We start from the raw sequence: 23,314 nt of genomic DNA on the forward strand, positions 1-23,314 counted from the left end.
ACTTCCAGTCCAGATTGGGCCAGAGGAAGACACACTTATCGGAGGGGGACTGCAGTCCCCCTTCAAGCTTATTAGCTCACTGTCTGGGCAACGTCTGGTTCTCACCACACGCTGGAGGAACATTCACACAACTCAACACGCTCCAAACACGTTGCTCCACAGTCCCTGTCATGCTCCCACCTGGCCTGAGGTTTTGCTTGGGCTTCTCTTAAATTGTGAGTGAAACCTTCGAGGCTGGGAGCAGCGGTGGTGCTTGCAAAAATACATCTTCATTCCTGCTGCTCCCCTTAGACATGCACTCCTCCCACAAGCACGATGCCCACTATGTACGCAGAACAGAACCTGCATGCCCAGGTACTTCTCTGTCCATGCAAACAAGAGGTTTTCTATACATGGTAGGATGTCACCTTTTCAGCAGTTGGCCCATGACATCTGTATTTCATTTAAATGTGTATTTTGGGCATCCCGAATCCGCAAACTCATGTTGCTAGTAATCGTAGTACAGAAGCCTTCGTTTTTATAACCTTCCAAATTTAGGAAGATCTTGGACATTTTGTCAAATACTTTTCTTCGAGTTTTCTCTGGAAATAAATTGTACTGAGCTGCCTGGATTTGCCCTGCACTTTGCTCTGGGTTGAGTTAAAGGGCTTTTCTTACATCTGAGAGGGAAACACACAAATACGGCTGGACAAATGTGAAACCAGCCCATCCAACAGGGCTGCTGTGGCTTAACTCCAGCGAGGCAACGTCCTGTGGTAGGCGATGTGCGACCCATTAAACAGAATACCCTCACGCAGTCTTTGCTTTTTAAATCCCTCTCACGCATTTGGCCCTCAAAATGATTTCCAAGTCTGTCTACACTCAGGACTTGTTACAGTGAACCAGTAACTTCTGGCAGAGGCTGGCAGGTGCTAGCCTTAGATTTAAGAGCAAATGCCAAAAATGATCATTTAGAGCACAGTCTCTTTGGGCTAAGACGTTTGGTGAAGAGCTTGGAGGAACAGAGATGGATGCCTGCTTGGTGGCCTCTAAACATGACTACAGTAAAATGAAGATATATATAAAGGGTGAGAGCAGACGTGAGCTTTGTAGTACTTCAGAAAGAGGGTCTTTCTTATTTCAGACTCCTCCTCCTCCTCATTGCTTTGTGTGTGTGTGTGTGTGTCCTTCACCCTGGGCCACTGTATCAGTGAACTGCATGGAGAGGGCCCCAGGGAGGATCGAGCCAAGCTACAGCAGGGCAGCAAAAAGCCAAAGGGAAAGCAGAAGATAGCGGCTCCTGTCACAAAACTGGCTCAGCCCGGCGTTTTGCTACATCCTCGATCCTCAGGGAGGATTGCTGAGGTTGGTGACTTCCCAGCAACTCTGGGCTGGCTTTGGACAAGGTGTTACAGACCCAAACCAAGGTCTTGGAAGGAGCCATGCTGGGGGAGGAAGTGGGCTCAGGCACTGATCATGTCTGATCTCGCAGACACTCGCTCCATGTTTGCGGGGTCCGTCAACCCCAGAAGACAAAGGAAAACCGAACGACAAATTCCCAGGTGAAACAAAACACACAGAAGGTTCTTGGAAATAATCAGAACTGTAAATAGCAGTTTTGATGCTGGTTCAGGGATATCACTATGATTATAGAAAGATTATTTCTAGTTTTTAAAAATCAACCCATTTTCTCTATTTCCTGCCCTGATGGAGCCACAGGAACATGTCTCCAACCTCTGGAAGTGCCCTATTTCTGACTCTGGGGGCAGTGGGGCAGGAGGGATGAGCTGGGCAGGTTGACAGCCCCTAGGCGATGTGGCCCCACAGCTTGTGCCACAGCAGCATAAAAGGCTTTTGTGGCCTGGCCAGGGACTGAGGACCGTCTGCTCAGGCCCTGGCCCACAGCTTGTGTGGGTATGTGGGGCAGCTCAGTAAATATGGTCAAAGAAGAGGGAAGGGCTCAGCTCCCCTCCCCATTTTCTGATTAGGTCCCCTGCATGGAGTCTTTTTTTATTGGGTTATGCACAAGGGAGACCAAAACTGCAGCCTCAGCAGTTGAGATGAGAACAACATCAAATAATCTATGAGAGGCTTCCTGTGCCTAAACTCCTCAGGGAACAGCGACCTGCTTTGGCAGTGTTTACACACCATATCTCTGATTTGCACCTTTAGTGGCTCCCAGAGTGAGCTCTGACTGTACAGCAGCTAGTGATAAAAAATGAGGACAAGTGCACAGAAACCCAAATTTATCGCTGGGGTTTCCTCCCAACCATTACTCACATGGACGAGCTGCTCTTGAGTGTCATATTCCTTTGTGCACCCTTCCCAGTGACAGTTCGTCTCATAAATAACCTCAGGCTCCTGTTTACATTCATCCTTATCTAGATCTTCTTTCAGGTCTGTCAGATGCTCCTGCAACACACAACAGTACATTGTATAAGGTGAGTTTGTTTCATCTGAATTCCTCTGTCACTCATAGATTACAGGGCAGGTATCAACTGATCACAAAAGTGCACTCATTGTGGCAATATAACATGGCTGATTACAGTGAACTAATGAGTTATGGGGTTTTGGTAGAGATGCATCAGAGCTAATGAAAAGACATGAAACAGCCCCAAGCCGCAGTGGCAGTGGTGCCTGGCTCCAGCCAGGTCACGGGCAGCCTCAGGAAAGACTCCGGGTGATGCTGGCTGGAGAACAGGAAAAGGCTGCCTTTTGAAGTTCGATTTTGTCCTTTGCTGGAGCAAAATTTCTGAGCTGGGGGGAGTGGGGAAGCACAAGCATGAAGAAACCCCAGAGTAGCCAGAGTTTAGTGGTTAAATTTACCTGACACGGGCAGGAGGGGGCTACTTTTTGCATCTTTCAATAGGCAAGAAAACATGCCTAATCCTTACCCAGCAGTTTGCAAGTGCAGAGTGTTCCACAGGGACAAACTAATGAGCCCTCAAAGCACTCCTCTGAGACTGGCGAATTTGGGAAACCTGAGGAAAACCCCGTGATGAGTGGGCTTCAGAGCAGAGCTGCAGAGGCTCTGGCTCCAGCCTGGGGCCTGTTGGGATTTTCATAAATGAGCTTAATGCTGGTATCCTGTTATCTCGCTCCTTAACTTCTCTGTGCCCAGAGCGTGTCAGTGCTAAATGACGCACAGAAGATTTTTTACACTGCTTGGCAGCTATGAGGATTAAAGCACTGACACCTGTACAGTATTGTAACATGCAACAGAGATGCAAACGAGAACAATTCAGAAGAAAGGACAATTGTCAGCCTGGCGTGGGTCACAGCTGCTTACTGTACAGACAGGATGGCAGTGCACAAGGCAATCAGCAGCAAGGACTGGCCTGGGAATTTAGCAAGACAAAAACCTGCAGGCTTTGACCCTCTACATTCCCTTTCCTCCCAATTGCTATCACTGCCGAGCACAGAGCATCCTGCCTCAGAGGCAGCTTTAGACAGGAGCCTCTGGGGTGACTGACCACATCAGATGCTTTTCTCTTGATCTGATGCCCCAGGTGGCCCCATGAGTATTTAGTCACAGCCAGACTTGGCTCACACTGTCTCTGACCTGCCCAGATCAACCTGTCTGGCTGCCATCTCCTTCACCTCCAGCATCTTCCCAACACCTACTGAGGGGCAGCAATGATTAATGACTTAATGGCATTATGTGCCTTGGAAAGTAAGATGTGCTGTATGAAAGTTCAACAATTTTCATTAACCAGCTCATGATATACATGCCAGCTATGACTTTTCAATTCAATAGTTTAGATATGGAGAGAAAGAGACTTGTTTTAATTAGCTCTTAATTAAAAAAAAAATTGTAAGGTGGCTCCTGGGACAAGAAACTGTAGTAATTTACAGAAGGATTTCTGGAGATTCAAAGTGTATCAGAGTCTGAGGAAGTTCAAAGAGCAGGTTTTTTCCTGAAGTTCCTATATGGTGGAGCTGTGAACATTATTTTTGATGAAATGTTTCTCTCCACACAAAGTCTGGTCTCTGGAAAACAAGTTTTCTACTAAAAATCTTATTTTGCCAACATTTTTCTACTTTCTGCTAAAAAAAATGAACTGAAAACATTTTATTTGTGGAACAGAACTGAAATGTTTCATTTCTGGTTAGTTCAACGTTAATCTGAATCTGTACTGGAGCTGCTGTGGTATCATAAAAGTACAGTAATTCAGGTCCCCCACGCCTGGTGCTCCACTGTGTCCTGCAAATCTTGTCCGGACTACTACTTTTATGAGTGCAAGCCATCATGGGAGATACTGTCTGGTCAAGGATTTTAGACACCCAAACCACAGCTCACGTGGGGCGTTTCCAATACAGCATTTCCAAAACAAAACACACGCATGTATGCTTTTTTGGGGATGGCTGAACTTTTCAATCTGCAAAAAACATATCAGTCAGTAATCAACTTTCCACCAGAGTTTCAGGCAGAACGGGGATCCCCAAATTCAACAAGCTGCCATTACTCAGATGAAATGAAAAGCAGACACTTGCTACATTCAGTCTTTTACCCTGTGCTCTTGCCAGGGAATGGACCGTCTCTTACGAGTTTTTTTCCAACAATATCTCCAGTCAATACAGAAATGCTGCAAGGTGTGAAGCCTACATTCCCCTTTGGGTATTGCTCCACGGATCTCATTAGGAACTATTAGACAACCAGCATACATTTTCCTTTTCTAATTTCACCTTGTTATTCTCATCAAGCCTCCTTGCACCACTTTAAGCAATTCCCCTCCTTTTGGTACTTATTTCACGTAAGATACAGCGGATGAAATACTGGGGCAGGGCTGTGCAGATGACCCAGGCTGATGCTGTACAAGCACTCCCTGCTGTTGGGCACACACCTCTCCAAATCCGTGCAGAGAAAAGGAGGACAACTGCCGTCGAGCAAGCGGCTGTTCTTCCCACAGCTTCTGTGCTATGGATGCTTGAGAAAGCAGGTGACGGCTTTCAGATCTTTTTTTCATTTGCTACAAGAAATAAACATGTGGTGATACTAGCCTGGGTAGCGGCCAGATTGGTTTTTCAGGGCATGTGCTTTTGCAGCACTGTATAGATGCACTCCTAAACTCAAAGCTCCAGAGAGATGCCTCTTTGCCCTAATCGTGCTGACTACAGCATGTTTATCTTTCCCTGATATGCTATCTTCATCAATTTTACCAGCCCCCTGATGACTGCACATGTTGCTGTCCCCATGCATCATGCTGAGACCTGCTCCTGAACCAGGGCAGGAGGAGAAATTTGTCATCAACTCTTCCATTCACTTGACAATAACACGGCCTAATATTTCATGAAAATGAAGTGCCCAGAGCACTCCTGATAGTTTACAGTTGTGATAAAGGACGGTCAGATGGATACTGTCAGCCATTAAACAGTTTGCAATCACAGAGCTCCAGAAAGAAAGCAAAGGCCTTTGGGCCTTTCTTGGTGTCAATGGGGTGTCACCAGTGTAAAGAATGTTGCTAGGAGCAATTCCTTGTTGAATCAAGAAGTCCTTTTTTTTTTTGCAAGCTTTTTACCTACATGCAAGATTCCCTTGTAATCTACGTTTGCTCTGAGACACCAATACTGCTTGCTTTGCAGTGTAGAAAACTCAGATGTCATTTTTAAAGTTGTCACATTTGAAATATTCCTTCTTTCTTTCTGTCTTTCCAAGAACAGCAACAGCAAGACAAGTCCCAAGCACCCATCGAATGCTTCACTCAGCCACTGAAACTCTGTCGTGTACCTTGCTGGGCTTCCCAGGTCAAGAGACGCTTGCCTGCCCTGCAGACTTGGACGCCTTGCTCCCAACTGCAGCAAAACAGGCAGAGTATTGTTCACAAAGCCCATAGCACAACTTGCACCAAAAACGTTACCTGTGTGGTTGGGGACACTGGTGGCAAGCCCTCAACTTCAGTCTTGACTTTGCTGCGCTTGTTAATTACTGGATTGACCGTGCTGCTCACGGCCGACTCGCTGCTCTGCTTGCTCTAGGAAAGAAAAACCAGGAGAGGGGTGGCATCAGGGTTTGGGACAAGGGATTGACTGCAGCCAATGTCATCATTAGGAGTTCACAAAAAAATCAGTCAAGAATGAACTTCAGAGCGGCCGAGGGCAATGATGCGTTGGCCTGCTGGCCTGGGGTTTCAGGCGAAACCTAGCCCATGTCTGGGCGTTTGCCTGGGAGACAAATGTGAACTTGATTTGTGCGCGGCAGAGAGAGGGAAAGAAAGGGGAGAATAAAGGACATCAGCAGCTTTGGCATGCTCAGCAGTGTGCCTCTCAGCTGCTCCTCCGTTTCAGAGCTACCCAGTCCCTGTCAAATTCATCACAATGTTATGTAAGCCTCACCCAGGCCACGACTGTATTTCTCAATACACTGAAACGACTTGTTGAGAAAACAAACACCAGGGGAGAGGAGAGTTTTGGTTACATGTGAGGGCTCCTTCACGCTGGGTGCATGAAAGGGTATGCGTATTTTGCTAAGCTCTTGAAAAATGAGAACCACTTCAGGATAAAAAACATTCAATTGTATGTGCATAAAATTGGAACATTAACATTTTAAATTTGCTCTTGTTAATTGCTCAAGATTGGTCATGCAAGTTATTAAACAGAGGCACAACTCCTGCCAGCCACATTATTTTGGTAGTCAGTTTGTGAGAAGAAAACAAAATCAATCAATCAAATAGCCTTCAATAACAAACAGAGTTTGAAGCACAGCAGCCATGAGAAACCCTAAAACAATAAACCAGTCTGAAAAGTTCAGTATAATACAACTAAAACAACAATTTGAAATGTACGTGAAATGAGGTGAAATAAGTCTTTTGAGAGAAAAGCAACTGCAATTTAAACTTCCAAGGAACGAAAATGGGAGGGACAGTGGTTAAAAATATGCCAGACATGTTCACTAGCCCTCAGTGTGTGCTTGCATGCACGTGTGTGTGTGAATGCACAGGTATATACATGGATGTATTTGAGGTTTCATACACATTTAGCACTTCTAATTTTCAAAACCCAGCTTCTTGTTTTGCAAAACTTAATAGTAAAAATCATCAACAAGAATATGTGAGAGAGAAAGCCATCTGACATGATCACTGAAAAATAAGGAACAGTACCTGAAATGGTTAGAGGTCCTAGGTAGGATACAACGATTTGTTAATGAGGAAAGGAATAAGGTGTTTTAAAACCACCAATATGATTCACATCAGCAAAAAAAAGGAAGGACGGATTGGTGAATGAACTGACTAAGCTTGATTCACGGTGCTTGGGTGCTTATCTAGCAAAACACTTCAGCCTGTGCTCAATCCCATTGATTTCAATACTACTTAACATGTGTTCAAGGAGATTTGCTGCCTGAGATGATCCTGCATATCATGTTAAGTGCTTTGATGGATCAAGGACTTTGGTTCTTGCACAGGTACGTACATGCGTGTGTGTTCAAGGAAGGCAGGTGGGCATAATATTTGGCTTTTACAAGTCCAAAAATGTTTTGTCAGGATGAAGAAAATGCAACATAAAGTATGAATAAAAAGACAGCTAAACTATGGGTAAAACCAGGGGAAATTGAGCCACCAACAAGGGCAGCCCTCACTCCCCAGAGAGCAATCTCTATTTCCGTCCAGGCCATGCACACGGAAGAGCTGGGCATTGCAAACGCGACAGTCACAGCTTGAACCGACGGTCGGTCCATACCTGACTGGAGTCAGAGATGCAGTTGCTGTTGCTACTGATCTGTGCTGATGGTGGGTTGACTGAGATGACAGCCATGTGCTGCCGCGGAGGGAACGTAGGAGACGGCTGGATCAGAGGGGGAGTGTGTCCAAAGGCTGAGCTCAGTCCTCTCTGCTGGTTCAAGATCTGCTGGTACGTCACTGGGTTAATGGGGTGGGGAAAGCTAAATGCAGGGCTGCAACGGTGAGAGGAGGAAAAATGAGAAGGAGTTATTTTAAGCAATATTTATCACATTGGCTAGTGATTGATTTCAAGTTTGGCCAGGACTTCCTGGAGACTCCAGGACACAGGGGGCAATTTCCCAGCTAGATACCTTCAATGCCACGATAAGCCTGACAGTCTCTTTTAATGCAAAAACAGGATTTGTGTCATGTGCGCTTCAGCAAACTTGTGAATCATTTCGACCCATATATCAGACGGACTGTAATTTCTTTGCTTCCAATGGTTAAAACCAGCAAAATTCTTTGGCAGGGAGTGTAGAATAGGGACCAGCATCTCGCTTTACAACCCTCAAGGCTCCCAGGTTTTCCCAGGCAGGCCTACTTTGCAGACTCTTGAGGTTAGGGTTATGTTACCTTCAACATAAAATAAATGCATCACCTGGCTCACCTGGCACAGATCACAGCGAGGATGACTAACAATCAATTTAACATATTCCAAAACATGTAATTTACTCTGCATTCAGCTGAATAGAGTGCTGGCTCAGGGAACCGCTAAAATATGTCACTTCTCATATGTAGGTCACCGGTTCAGCTCCAATCTAGGTCAATAATGACCAGAAACATGATCAGCTCTTGGTGGCTTGGGCACTAACCAAAGACAACAGGTTCAAGCCAGGATGCAGCAGTTGACAGCATAAAAACAAAGCACCAATTTTGGTGAGAAGAGTTTTAACTCCCAGGAGAAGGTTCTCTTCACAGAGATGGAGAAACACTGGAGATGCGGTAAGTATGCTCTATTTCCTTTACTCTACACGAGACACACAAACTACAGACTCTCAGCCCTAAAACTGATTATTTGACACCTTTAAAACTTGGCTGCCATGACCCCTTATCCTCATGGTGTTTTCTCTCAGATCACTAGGACTGCCCACAGTGTAAGTGCTCAGAGAACAGGGCCACAATCAGCAGTACATTCCATTTTCAATTCTGTTTTAAGAGAAAATACCTATTGCTGATGATCATATGATTAGTGTTTCTATTCAAAAACAGTTAATGACAACTTGACTAAAAGAATAAGGAGCAAAAAACCACTCCAGCGTTAAGGAGCTCTGGAAGTTAAATACGTGCTACAGCAGAAGGAGATCTGAGAGCAGGCTGCTGCACAGCTACGATCTTGGTCTGAGGGGTGAGAAAGTGTTTCCTTCCTGCCACTAACGCATTGTTAAAATAATAATAAAATCTTTTCACCCCAAATTGCTGACAGTTATCCTAGCCTTATATACGTAACACATTTTACAATTGTTGACATTTAAGATGTACCTTTAGAACACAGCGAAGAATTTCAAATTCATTATTACTACTTTATTATACCCCTAGAGGCCTCCAATTGACCACTGGGTCTGAATCTGTACTCTACAGAGATGATGAAAATACCAGTTTCTACCGTGAAGAGCTTGAAATCTAAGTACAAGAAGAGATGCTATAGGTATGCCCAGTTAAGGACAGTGAGCAACAGGGGAAGAAAAATGCGATTAGCAGACAGGGAGCTGCAATTTCTTTAAGACAGCATTATGTTAGATACTACAGTCAATTTCTAAATGATGCTGCCCGATAAAGTAACTGATAAATTAATGTAACCATTACTAATAGCAATGCCTCTGTTTTCCCCTACAAATTTTAGCAGTGCGTGATCTTTATAAACCTTTGCTCTGCAAAAACAGCATAAATTAGAACTAACATATTTAACTGTTAAGTAATAAAAAGAATAATAACATTGTGAAACATGGGTTAAGCAATCACGTCAGGAACTGATAACAGTGAGCTGCCTAGTATAAGTGCTTTTTAATTAAGATTTGAGCAAAACTTTACTCAAGGGCTTAGTTTTTTTTTAAATATGCTTTTAGAATTAGGCTCTTAAATCCATCCAGGCAACAATTTATTTATTTATTTATTTATTTTACAAATGTGGCCAATAATTTGGACAAGACTTTGAAGCAATCTCTTAAATCAGAGGATTTATCAGTGGAACCATTCACAGTGAGCATTTTATTAGACAAACTTAATCTCCATTTCTGCTTTTGAGGAGACACAACCATACTCTAAGTACTAGAAACCTGGTAACCCATATCTCTATCCAGCAAAAAACCTCCACATACTCTGAAGTGCCCTTCCACATGCATAAAGCCAGATCGGGTTTTTGATTTAATACATGACACAATCCCAGTGTACAAAAGCAGAGGTTTAAAGGAAGGGCCAGAGTGTGAATGTTTTCCTTGCCGGAGTTTCAGTCCTGTTGGTGAGATGATTATGCAGCTGAACAGAGCCGCTCCAAAAGCTTTACCTTATTGTCCCTGCAGATAAATGGCCATACGAGCCACTTGCTGCAGAACTGCTCCTGGAGTTATTAATATACGCCACGAGCGAGTTTGGGGAGGTCCTGATCATTGTCTGAAGATCGATGCTGGCATCGGACAGCGGGGAGATGGAGAGGGCTCGCTTTCGGCTTAATCTTGGAGTCACTCGTGGGCTTGAAAACCGTGACACTGCAGGAAAGAGAGGGGGAAAAAAAGCATAAACTTTATCAGACAGAATCGGTGGGCTGCTCATTTCCTGCAGCCACGTGCACGAAAGGAGTTATCTGGTGACACAACGTGGATTTGGGCTGCGCGAAAGCGAGACTCTGCCTGCACGCTCACACAAGGCTTGCGTTTCCAACACCAGCGCTCCCCACATTCGGCAACAGGAACGAGCAGCTCAGCCTGCCGCTGTCGCAGTTGTCCTTGTGCTGCAGGGGCAGAGCGTGGGAGAGCGACGTAAGGAGAGGTCTGATGCAGCCTCCAGAGCTTATGCAGCACTTTTGCTCTCCCCAGCTCCGGACAGTGGGGTTTTCAGGTACAGTTAGCACGCGCTTAACTTTGACATGCAACCTGCCCCTGGACCTCCCTGGATCAAGGCCTAGATGTCCAAAGTCTGCCCTGTAAATCTGAACACAACGGTCTCTGCCCGCGCCTTGCTGCAAGGTCTAGACGTCAACCTCACCAGCACAGTGGCTTGGCTCCCAGGAAGGGCGACGCCAGCCACTTCTCGGCCCCTTGCAGAACGACAGGAAAACACAGGCGAGGAGGAAACTTCTGACCTGAGCCGCAACCTGCTCTCTCCAGCACTAATGGCCTCCCTGGTCACTGGCTCCAATTCAAAACGTTGCTGGCACGGCTAAAACATGCTCCCAGGGAGCAGATAACATGTGCTGGAAGTCACAGGCTGGTCCTCTGCGCCTGAGGACCTCTTCCTCAGGCCAGGTAGGAAAAGGGGCCCTCCCACATGGGAAATGGGGGGAAGGTGCTGAGACCTACTGCACTCGTGACTGCTGGTGCTGTGACTGAGGGGCAGGTTAAGAAGCAGGAGCGGAGCAGGGACCAGCTGCACTTTGATCGGAGATTTCCTCTCAGGTCTGCGCTGAGTGACGTGGGTCAGGCAGCACCGGGAGCGCTCGCTTGCTTCGTGCTCCTTGGAGGATAAACACAGGCCTGTCAATCATCCCCTTTCATCAGCACTAAATTAACTTAAAATTAAAAGGGAAAAAGCCCCTGAAGACGTCTGTGAGCACAGCCGTTCTCACTGACGTAGTGGCAAGAGAAGCGGGCTCACAGAGCAGCACACTGGAGCGCAGGGCGACGCTCGGGAACGGCGCGGGTGCATCTGCGTGCGGCAGGAGCGGAAATGAAACGGGCGCTAGCACAACGCTCGCCATCCAATTAACCACGGCGGCGAGACTCCAGCAGCCCCAAAAGTAAATTAAGAGTTATAAGAAAACCAATTTGGCAGCTCAGGCACAAAGTTCAAGCTCTTCCCCTCCAAGGGGACCGGCCAGTGCCTGGACCCTATTAACGATTGTCAATCATTCAGGCATGAAGTCATTTCCAGCTCTGCCAGTCCTGTTTGTGGATCTGAAATACAGGGCGAATTACTACTGTACTAATTTGCCCCCCCGCCCCCGCATTTCAGCACTGCTAACTGGAACAACTGACTTCATCAAGGGGAAATTCTGCCCTGGCCTGAACCATCTGCAAACCAGTGGGATGGCACAGACTGCAGTTTTTGTCACAATGTTCCCCGATTTTAGAGTATCAGATCCAAAGCCCATCTGAGCCCTAATCATGTTTGGAACTGCTTGTCTCTCCAAAGCATTGAGTGCAGCCTTCATGTATTGAGTCATGTATTTTTTTAAAAAAAGATTTCTAAGGGTAAAATATGCCACTTGGCCATTCATTCTCCTAGTGCTCCGGCTAGGCTCCGGCTGATAACCCCCCTGATCCCCCCAAGGGAGCCGGAGGACGCGGCTTCTCAAGCTCCTTCCCTCGGTGAGTGCAGCACAATATTACTACCTGGCTTTTCCAGCGGCGGTCTCCCTGGAAAGTTGCCCTGCGGGATTGTTGTAGCTCTATTAAAGACTGCGAAGTAACCAGCAGCTTCCCAAGACAGCAATATGAGCTCTTTTCCTCTAGATAGTTATCACTATTGGTTGCATATCACCAAATACAAGCCCGGCACTTTGCAAGAGAATGAACTTCCTGTCCTGCAGACAGTGTTGACATGAGAGAGGGTGAATGGGATGTACAAGGAGGTAAAATATATCCTGCCAGCGTGACCAATTAGTTCCTTGATTTGTGTTGGCTCACAGAAGTTTGTGTCAACATTTCCCTGAGACTGGTGGCTGGATTTCAGTCTCCTAGTGTCCATGACTCATCTGTGTACCGAAGGGGCTCTGTCATTACTGTGTCTGAGTACTGGGTAATTAATGGGGTTTAGTATCACTATTGCCTTGTTACCTATAAAGTCCATTACTGCACAAGTTCAATGACTTGCCCAAAGTCAAACTGGAAGTCCAATGCTAAGTTACCACTTGAACCAAGAACTCTTGTGACTCTTGTCCTGTACCTAAAAGGCTTCAAGAGCTGCTGGCTCCCATACCTTTACGGCAAGACAAACAATACTGGGAATTTCTCCTAGAAATCAGGTTGTTGCATATGTACTGAACACTTTTTTCTTGCAGTATTTTGCATAACTGCATTTTGCAGTCTCACAGGGCAGAGAGAACCTCGAACACATGACTGTGAAGACTTGAGAAGCAGACGGCAAACACAAGAGAGCACACAACCGTCTGTAAAAAAGGTCTCCAGACTGTTAACCCTGTCTCATAATTTGTAGGGGCTGGACTCACATTTTTCTAATGCTTGAGGTTGGCAGTTTCCAGTGCTGCTCTGCTGTAGTGAGGGGCACTTCTCTTGGGAGTTGGAAAAGGAGCAGCAGTTTTGCAGAGGCATTATGGAAGCAAAAAAAAAAAAAAAAAAAAAAAAAAAAAAAAAAAAAAAAAAAAGAGCAAATGAACTCCCTAAGTGAAGGCTGGCCTTGCCTAAAGGCTGCACTAGAGCATTCGCAAACTTTGCACCTGGTTCATGAAACATGGGCCCTGCCAGAACCCCAAACACAACAACTCAAGGTTTAGAAGTTTGGTTTGGCTCTGGTTTGGGTCCAGATCATAATGCTGAAAACTGTGCTCTGTCTGTAACGTATTGCTGTATTTGATTCGAAGTAACTAAACTTGCCTTTTTGTTTGCCCTAGCAAAAAGGCATCTCGATTCAGTACATGGGCAAGGCCTGGGGAGACCTGGGTCTTGCTCCCAGTTCTCCCCAGCCATATGACCTTGAACGAGTTGCTTCTACTTTCTGGGTCCATATTTTTCAGTGTCATCTATTTAGATGTGCTCCCTGAGATAGAGTTTGTGTCTTACTCTGTACACACTGCACTTAGTACGATGGGACTCCAACTCAGCTGAGTTGTCAGTGTTTTCCATTCTACAATTAATATACATCTTTCCAGTTACAGATATTGTTTTCTGCATTTGCATTCGCACAGTCTCCTCCTTTTCTAACACAAGGAAGCAGGCCAGATTTGACAGTCATATTTATCTCTGTTACTCCACACCTCAAGGGAGATCTGTTTATTAATGTGCCACTTCCCTTGATAAATTACTAAATAGAAAGAAAAGCCTTGTACTCATTTCTCGCTGTTCTTCCAATGATTTATGTCCACAGTGCTGGTTCAGCCATTGGTCGCCAATAATTTGCAGAGGGAAGAAGTCCTCATGTCCGACAGAAACCTTGATTTTACCGGTGCAGCCAACGTGGGCACCCCTCCCCAGCGCACACAAGTACATAATTTTTTCCCCATGTAAAACTCTGCTGGAAGCTGTCAGATATGCAAGCTGGCCTGGGACTTCTCCAGCACAAAATGAGTAATACGCATTGCGTTAGTGTCCGCTCTAATTTAGATCTTCCAAGTACCATGGGCTATATCAAATGTTTGATAGCAGGTCCAATAGGCTGGGCTTATGTTTTACACAAAGGCCTCAGCTCTCGTGGGCTTTCATGGAAAGCTGTGACCCAAAATGGTACCGTGGATGAACAATTCCTCTTTTTTCATAGACAGCCTGCATAAGGTGCGCAGAAAGGGAAACATAAAGTGAGTTTGACTACACAAAGAAGCACTCACTAGTGCTTTTAGGAGCAGAAAAACTTTTCAAAGTTATTACTCAAAAGCAGATAAACAGCACTGGGATCATTCTCAATAATAAAACTGGACTGCTCTAATGACACTGAGCACTAACGTTAAATGATAACAGGCAGCAGCAAAGATAAATACTAGTGTAGCTGCACACATAGGCAAGGTTTTCAATATGGGTTGACTGATGGTCATTCGAATCTGTAGGCAAAATTCTCTATGGCCTAAGGTCCAACAATGTTTCAAAGGAGAAACCACACACCACTTTTTTAATAGTGATTGTGCCCAGAGAAGTAAGCAACTGTGGGATCCATTTTTCAAAGACAGAGACAGAGACAGAGACAGAGACAGAGACAGAGACAGAGAGAGAGAGAGAGAGAGAGAGAGAGAGAGAGAGAGAGAGTGTGTTGGAGGCCTCAGAAGGATTTACCACCAAAACTCCCCCTCTCGTCTTCCTTTCAGAAATGCTGACTTATTGAAATGAACAGAGTTGGTTTTAAGACTTCTTCAGTGTTTGGAAAAAATGTTAGGAGAACAGTTTCCAAAAAGTCCAAGTATCCCCTTTCAGCATTCCTGAAGGAAAAAAAATCTGGTATTTCTCTGATGGTGTTCTAAAAGATGTTTTGTTCAGAAACCTAAAGTCATCGTAAGTTAAAAATAAAATCCGAAAAGGTCAGAAATTGAAATGAAAACATGAACTTTTTTAAAAGAATTATTTCCTTTCATCTGCTGGCGTTTCAGTTTGTAAAAACTAACTTCTCTATGTCTCTCCATCTCAAATGGAGACCTTCATACCTTCAGTCTCTTTAACTTGAATATTACTGAGAGATGAAAAAACTCCTTTTCACCCAGATCTAGAAGAAGTGCTAGGCTCAAGATGATACAGTAAAAAAGGGTGCAAGTAGACAACGCCATGAGAGACTCCTCCTTGTTGACTCTTGTGGTTTTCAGCAATATTTCCAGCATCGTACATTTACAGCATGCCCAGGGTGGGTGTTCTCCTTTGTTGCTGCTGGTGGGTGTTCCTGTATCAATTTGCTCTGCTACTTCTATCTCACTTTGAATGAACACCTATTAGCGGATGCTTTCCACTGACTTCAATGGACTTTGGAACATGGAATACATATGAATTTAAAAGCCAACCTATAGACGCCCATGTTTGAGAATTTTCGTCCTTATTTTTAAACTAATTCCTTCCCACTTGGAAAACATGCTACGATGTCTATGCAGTCATTTTTGGAAATACTAATGCCTTGGGCTTGATTTATTGATTTATGCAGTGTGTATTAAAAGAATCAGCTCTGAATGGAGGAAGCCTGATTTTTTTTATTTTTGCGAGAGATAAAGATACCTGCTGAGAATTCAAAACTGTTTCAGATTTCCAACAACCAAAATATCATTTGGCCTGAAAGGAGGCATGGGAAATTCTAAGCCAAAAGACTGTCCTCTTCTCCCTACACTCTCAAATTTAGAAGGAGACTGAAATGCAGATGTGAACTGGCAAAAGGAAGAGTGCAATAAAGTTGAGCCCAAAGCTCTGGGCATTGGCTATGGAGTTGTGGATGGCAGCCGACACAAGTCAATAAAAATTTTACCATAGGCTCTTGCCCCCTGCTGCTTCTTTTTATAGGAAGTCAATTTTAGGTACATTTTACTGTGTTTTACATGGAACTTACTGGTCTTTTCATATCATTCCATAGGCAGAACCAGATATTCTGGCTATCATGGGCCCAGCTCTTCATGACAGAGAATAAATATAACTCGTATATTTTAAAAACCTTTAAAAACTGTCTGGAACAACTTTTCAATAGCGAAAGCACGCCTTTACAGTGACATTATCTTTGCAAGTTTTATGTAAATGCTGCAGCTCACAATTGAAAGCCATTTCTCTGGTGGAAGGTTTTAAATATCCCTTTTCTAAATTAGCAAGGATTCAAGGCTCAACCTGTAAGCAACACTAGCCACGTCTGCCAAATGCCCCAGCCTAGTCCTCCAGCCAGCCTGGAGCTGGGAGGAAAGTCCACATTTCTTAGTGAAAAAGGAAACATTTCCTTGGCAGTTTCATATGGTGTCTACAAATTATCACCTATATGGATTACTCAGAACCTGAGATTTTCTTCCTAAATTTAGATTTATCCACAACAAGCCAGCGACAAGCCGAAGGTTTGGTCTCACAGTTTTACACGCAGGGCAGCCTGTTGTCTTACGTTGCTGTTTCCAGCACTGTCGTGCCGAAGGGCCTGACTGTGTCTGGATCTGAGGTAGGAGATGGGAGCAGAGGGCCCCATTTGGGCTGCTCTCCCGTTCTCCGTGGCTGTGAGACATCAGAGGGACACAACATGAAGGGAGATTTCGGGCGTCCGTATCACATTAGAAACAGTGACAGCATAGCCCCACTGAACGGAAAGGCCAAACGCTCAGCTGGGAGATCCTCTAGGACTGTCCTTTCTTTACCCCAGCCTAAGCAGAAATTTCGGGCCGTCTCTTGACAGACAACCATGTTGCTGTGACCTACATCGCTGAGGAACATCAGAGGAATCTGCTTCCAAATGGCCAAGCCCATAACGCACGTGAGCTGCAGATGTCTCGCCCCCCGCTTCCATGCTGAAGCATGGCCAGAGCCACTGCTTCTCCTGCATCCCCCAGCCAAGCCCCAGCATCAATACAGTGTTATCAAAACGGCCACTCTCCTTGGCTGTTCCCCCAGCAAGCAAAAACAAGCTCCACCCAAAGCATACAGACATATCCCCCTCCTCCCATCATCAGATTAAATCCAAGCGCAGTAGATGCATCGTGAAAAGCACAGGATCCCTTAATCAATGAGCAGCAGAAATAAGCTACAAACAATCTTAGCATAACTGGTTCCTTATTCCTCTCTCCCTTTCTGTAGCAGCAACACACATTTTTCCTTCTGCAGCAGATGCTGGACATTTGTTCTGGCACCAGACACTGTCCTGGGACCTTTCTTTCTTCACTCCCTGGGGCCTGATCAACTTTACAGTTCAAGGAATACTAATGCTTCCCCCAAATCCTCACTGAAAGACAAGGCTGCATTCTTCTACTCCCAATCCACACGGTAACTGTTTAGACGACCCAACTTGCATATGTAAATTGAATTCTTTAGAAACCAGAGTGCAGCGGGATTCCAGACAGAGCGCTTATGGGATGCTCTGGGACTTTTTCTCTATTCTGCACATATTTTTCTGGGGAGGAAAACAGAAATGCTGGCTAGAACTGGGTGGGAAATCGTTTCCCATTCTCTGAACCTTTTCTGAGATTTCAGCAATTTTCCATTCTGTACTAGGACAAAGAAAACAAAAAGAGATCTTTCAGAGTTTTTAAGGAAGAGACTACAGGGCGCGCCGTCTGCCCAGAGTAGCCAACAGCTGGCTCATGTGGAGAAGGCATCTGTGATCCAGAATATTCAGACTGCAAATCCTGAGCTGCTAGTCCCTCAAGCCCCAGGCAAGGGACTTCTTTTCCAGGCCACCGTGAGGCTGGTCTCCTGCACTCTCTCCTGATGGAGTGGAGACACTTCATATACACCCACGGGAGGAAAGTCCTGAACTCACCTCTCACACATGCCTGCTAACTGCAGTAACCACTGGACTACACTGTCAGCCCTACTTATTACCCTGATAATTATTAAAAGATATACTTGAAGTAGAAAGGATCAAACAGCAGTGACTGAGAGAGGCCACTGATGGCTGAATCACTGTGTGACTTGGGGGAATCAAGTCCTACTTGATCGTTTGCCCACATACCAGGGAACTGCTCCAGCCATTGGCCTGTTTAGCTATCCTGGGTTGAATAAAGCTCTTTCCCAGTTAAACTACTATTCTTGAGTCAAGAGATTCTTGATATCTGAACTGTAGGGTTTTGTGTGTTTTTTTTTTTTTAAGAATACATCTACACTATTCAACAAGAAACAGGGCAGGGATTCCCTCCCAAGCTCCAGTATTGGATGAAGTGCCATTACAGCACTGCAGGGTCACCCCAGCTTAATTACTGCTATTGGTAACTGTAAAGTTGCACAAACACATCTGTGCTGCCTTCACAACCTGAGGGACTATCTCTGTGCTATGCTGCAAGGACATAACATCAACTCAAGATTTTTTCTCCCATTCCCTCACTCAGTATGGACAACTGAATCACACCTTTGGCACTGTGCAAACAGAAGTGATGAATTCAAAAACAAGCTTTTCTTCCAGCCCCAGTCATGAGAGTTTTTATTCAGAAGATCTGGGTCTTGTACCTAGAGCTGCCACTGCTATATTGATAGAACATTTGATTGCCTTTCTCTTCAAAGTCTCCATGGGTGGAATATCTTTGCTTTGTACAGTACTTTAAGAACTTCTGATGAACAGGGCTTGTCACTAAGTCAACCTGGATCCATTCCTCTCAAAAGCAAATGGTGCTCCCTGAAGGGCTGAGGGCAATGACAACAGCCATTGTACTTAGGAAAAAACATCTGGATGCACTGGATACGCTCAGAGAGCAGCAGTCACCTCCAGGTTCATCTGCACCTCCCACCAATCTTTTACTGGAAGTCAGCTGCCCTCTGTGCAACCACTCTGTCACCCAGAGTAATCCACCATACAGCACTCACTTCTAGGACAGAAATGTAAACGGACAGCATGAAACAAGGCATCTAGCTCAAGGGTTATTTAGTTTTCACTGGCACTGGCTCTAAGATCCAGGCTGTTCAGTACGTAAAACTTACATCTGCTCTACATTAGTGGCTTAACTACTGATATAGTTGCACAGTGAAAACCTTGCTGAAGAGACGTAGCCTCAGGGCACCCTAGCTCAGTCACCATTTAAACACTCAATGGATCTGACACTGGATCGGTACCAACAAGTTCCAGCTGACACTGATCCCCTGCTACTTCTTGTGACTCTAGACATCTGATGTGATGAAAAAAGCACAGACAAACTGGGAGCCATGGAGGAATCCTCCAAGAGGTGCAATGAGGGCAACCAGAAGGGCCCAGGTAACTGTCTGTGGAAGAATCATTATATTCAGTCTCTTGGGCTCCCATGAACCTGCAGATGTCTGGGGGTGACATGACACTGAATAAGCCCAGACTTTTTACTATACACCTGTCTCTTTTGCTTTTTCATTTGCCAGTGTGTGATGTTGCTGTGTGTGGTTTAACAGCTGTTGTGCTCCCTGCAAGAGCTACCTGCATTTCAGCAACTGGTAAAATGATTCTTTTTGTAACATTCTTAAATTCTGGGGCTCTCTGGGAGAAAAAGGGCTCTCTGACTGAAAGATGCTGTGTGCCAGTGACTCACTGGTGTTTTATGCATGCTATTGATACTCTTGTCTCAGAAAAGCACCATAAGAGGAAGTTTTATTAAATTATCCATCCAACTATTTACTTAGTCCCCACTGTTTTAAATCATTGATGTAACTTCCCAAACAGAAGGGAAGACTACAATTCTTCAGCCAGGGTTTCAGAGTCATCCATTTTACTCTTAGCCTTGATAGTGCGTTATTCTCTCTTCATGTATGGCACTGACGTTGGGCCTCTATTATCAGCCAGGCTGATAAACTGGAGATAACACATCAAACCCACCAGCAAAATCCCGAACTATGTAACGTGGCCCAATGCCTCAGGGTCCAGACCCGACACTAGGAAACACTAAAACAGAAAACAGCAGTGCTTAAGTTCCTCTGACTTCAAACATGCTTTCAAATGCCACACTGGACCAGGGCCAGACGCAGGACCTTCAGCAGCCTGGGGGAGTGAGGGAAGATAAAGCAGAGCGCTGACACGATTACAGCATGAACCCTGAGCTGCTGGGTAAAACCAAACATGTAGGCCAGAGACTCACACCAGGCTGCTGCTCCTTTTCACTTCCTTAAAAACTAGCCTTCTAATATCTCATGTCACATCTCATGATGTTTAAAAGTTTTCATCTCACTAAGAGCACGTGAAGGCCCAGAAAAGGCTTTCCAGTTACAGATCAACAAAGCTCTACTCAACGATCAGACAAATGCTTGGTGAGCTCTTGCTCTCCAGTGAGTAATGGTTATGAGCATGCCTGCCCGTAACTGGGACCTTTGTCATGTGATTTACTCTAGAGCTGTTTCAGGAGAAGCCAAGTAGGAAGAGAGTCTTTTGCCAAAGAGAATATCTAAGACGACTTCAGATAAGACCGACAGTCAGCAAACTAGAGGACGGGCATCTTGGTGTGCTGAGAGCCAGCCTGCGCTAGCAAGAAAACAGTTGTGTTTGCTTCCCTTCCAGGCTGTTTATCTGGCACTCCAGGGAGGCACTGCTGGTCAGAGATGGACTAATAAGGAGGCAAGGAGGAAGGAGTCTTGGTCAAGAGCCCGAGGAGAACTTGGCAGAGCCGATTTGCACCCATCTACTATAACCCACAGCGATTAACCCCTCGGAAGGAAAACAAAAAGCAGTCTTACTGACCAGCTGCTTTCCAGCAGAGAAACCCTGAACATATTTTGGACATTAGAAGCAGGATACTACCACAGAGCACCTGCTCTCCATTTTAGACTAGAATCCAGGTTCCCGATCAATCTAGGAAGTGATGGCAGAAAGTGACTATTCAGGTACAACTTCCACAGCAGCTGCAGACAAGAAATTGTCTTTTTATTTAGAAATATCTGTAAGCCCCTAAAACGGAACAGCCAGAGCAGCTTTTATCATTCTAAACCAGTCACTTTATGAAACACCAAGACCACAAAGTCTTTCATCTTAAAAGCTCAGCAACAGAAACTCTGAAGCGGTAATGAAATGGTGCAGATCTCCACTCCAAAAATCACAATTCTCCACTCCAAAAACCACAATTGTCCACAGGCAAATCTGAAGGCAGCCCAGGAAACAGAAGCTGGGATCTGAAAGTCCAGCTGAGACTTCTCTATCTTGCAGCAGAAATAATCCCCAAACTGCCCTCTGTAATATTTGTGCAATCTCAATTCTTACAAAACATGACGTAAAGTGAAAGGAAAGAAATTTCTAACTGGTCTAAAAATCATCTCAAATACTTCACATAAATAGTACCAATCACAGCAGGGTAGTAGTCAGTCTGCGGGGGTGAATCAGCATTGCAATTCCTAACATGATTTTGTTTCTTCTTAGTTTAGCCATGAGCCAGAATTTTCTGGGTTTATAATGCCTGATATTAGTATAAATACAACATTCCTGCAATTTTTTCTTCCCTGAAGTACTGACACATCCTCTCCACTGGAGCTCCCCATTAACGTTATTTTTTCTCCTTCAGGGATTTGTTTTACAGTTGCTCTGAGAGGTCCCAACCAAGATCAGGGGTCTCTTGTACGGAGCCCAGTTACATGTGTAACATGTGAGACAGCCAGTCCTTGCCCCAGACGCGAACCAGTCTAAGTAACAAGGCAGACAGGGTGGGATAGGAAACAGAAGCAGAGCAAAGGAACTTGCCCGAAGGCGCACTCCAGGTCACTCACGGCCAAGAGACCAGGGTGGGAGCAACGCCCTACCCACCACACCAGGCTGTCTCCTACGCATGCAGCAGCCCCGCTGTGTTCCCAAAAAAGCCACAATGTATATATTTTAAATTAGGTATATTATATATATGGAACAAGTCAACCTTTTAAGCCAAAAATTGGAGTGCACTGCTCACGGGCTTCAGCAGGAAGGAGCAACCACGTGCAGTGACCTCCACCTGGAGAACAGCCACATCTGCCCCAAACCTCCCCCACGAGCTCCACGTGAGCCACCTACGAGCGAGGGGGTGCCCGGCCGTGACTCACCATCAACGGGGCTGAGGTAATCATGGAGATGTGCTGTGCTGGCTGCTCCCCCGCTCTGCATCAGGAGGTCCCCGTAAGGGTTCGGGTGACTGGCCATGAGCGTCATTTGGTGGTAGTAGTCGGCGGGGTTGGCTCCCGGCGGCGGCGGGGGCAATCCGAACAGGCCTCGCTCTTTCAGATGCTCGTGAGCCACTGCAGAAGCCGAGAACGAGGAGAAAAACATGGGGAGAGCGTTCCCACAGCAAGTTAAACTTCGGCGCTGACGTTGGCGTCCCCGTCTCTCCCCCCCGCGCCCCCCATGAGCCCTCTCCTTACGGCTCAGTTTAGTGCGTTCGTGACGTGCGTTTGGGCGTGTTTCTGTGGACAAAAGAAGCTAAGCTGGGGCCTCTGCATTCCTCCATTTCCGCAAATTTATAAACAATCTCTCATTCCCCCTTCTAATAATCCTTCCGTATGGACACAGACTTCACCCCGGGGAGGGGGAAGAGGGCCCAATCAGCCAACAGCAGTAACCCTGTCAGCATTAACATCCCTGCCTATTAGGAAAGAAAGACAAATGCAACCCAGTTCCCGATAGCAGCACAAGGAAATTAAAGCCAAGGTCTAATGCATAGAGCTAGGTTTAGCGTCTGGCAGCATAAAACCATTTTGGCTGCCAAAGCCAATTACACTCACTTTCTCCCAGCTGTAATTTTTCAAACCTGCCTCCCCACCCGCTCGCCCCATTAACTTATTTACCATGGCCTTTTAAAAAAATAAAGAAAAAGCAATCCAAAACACAATGCCTCTTTTTAATACCAAATAACGAAACTCGCTTTGAAAGGGGAAGCCGGGAGAGAGCATACGCACACCAACACTCAAACCTCTCTGCTGCGTGCGGTTGGGAATTGGAACACTTGCCCTAGTGTGGCTGCAGGGAGGAACCACCCTAAATTGAGAGCCGCATTTTGGGGCAGGAAAGGAGGCGTATGCATCTCCCCATCACCACAGCACCTGGGGGCCTTGTCATTCTCTGATGTGCTTTGCTTCACCACAGAGAAGGGCCACTTGCCTCCGCTGCGGTTCAGGACCTGCAGGACATTATGATCTGTCATGTTTGCAGAGGACCAGGCCCCCAAACCCAGGCTATTCCCTGGACAC

The 23,314-nt window shown here is 45.6% G+C and overlaps 1 protein-coding gene across 6 annotated transcripts in view; it reads right to left on the minus strand.

Moving 5' to 3' along the window:
* The window catches only part of GLI2 (GLI family zinc finger 2), a 203,021-nt gene that overhangs the window by 20,368 nt on the left and 159,339 nt on the right, over positions 1-23,314 (minus strand). For all 6 annotated transcript variants that reach the window (XM_064514717.1, XM_026118474.2, XM_064514718.1 and 3 more), the window contains 5 exons: positions 22,175-22,366; positions 10,195-10,396; positions 7,654-7,867; positions 5,838-5,951; positions 2,260-2,391 (listed from right to left, as the gene is read on the minus strand). In XM_064514717.1, coding sequence (XP_064370787.1) covers positions 2,260-2,391; positions 5,838-5,951; positions 7,654-7,867; positions 10,195-10,396; positions 22,175-22,366 — 854 coding nt within the window. The remainder of the gene's footprint in view (positions 1-2,259; positions 2,392-5,837; positions 5,952-7,653; positions 7,868-10,194; positions 10,397-22,174; positions 22,367-23,314) is intronic.

Source organism: Dromaius novaehollandiae, chromosome 7 (genome assembly GCF_036370855.1).
Source record: "Dromaius novaehollandiae isolate bDroNov1 chromosome 7, bDroNov1.hap1, whole genome shotgun sequence".
Classification (NCBI taxonomy): domain Eukaryota; kingdom Metazoa; phylum Chordata; class Aves; order Casuariiformes; family Dromaiidae; genus Dromaius; species Dromaius novaehollandiae.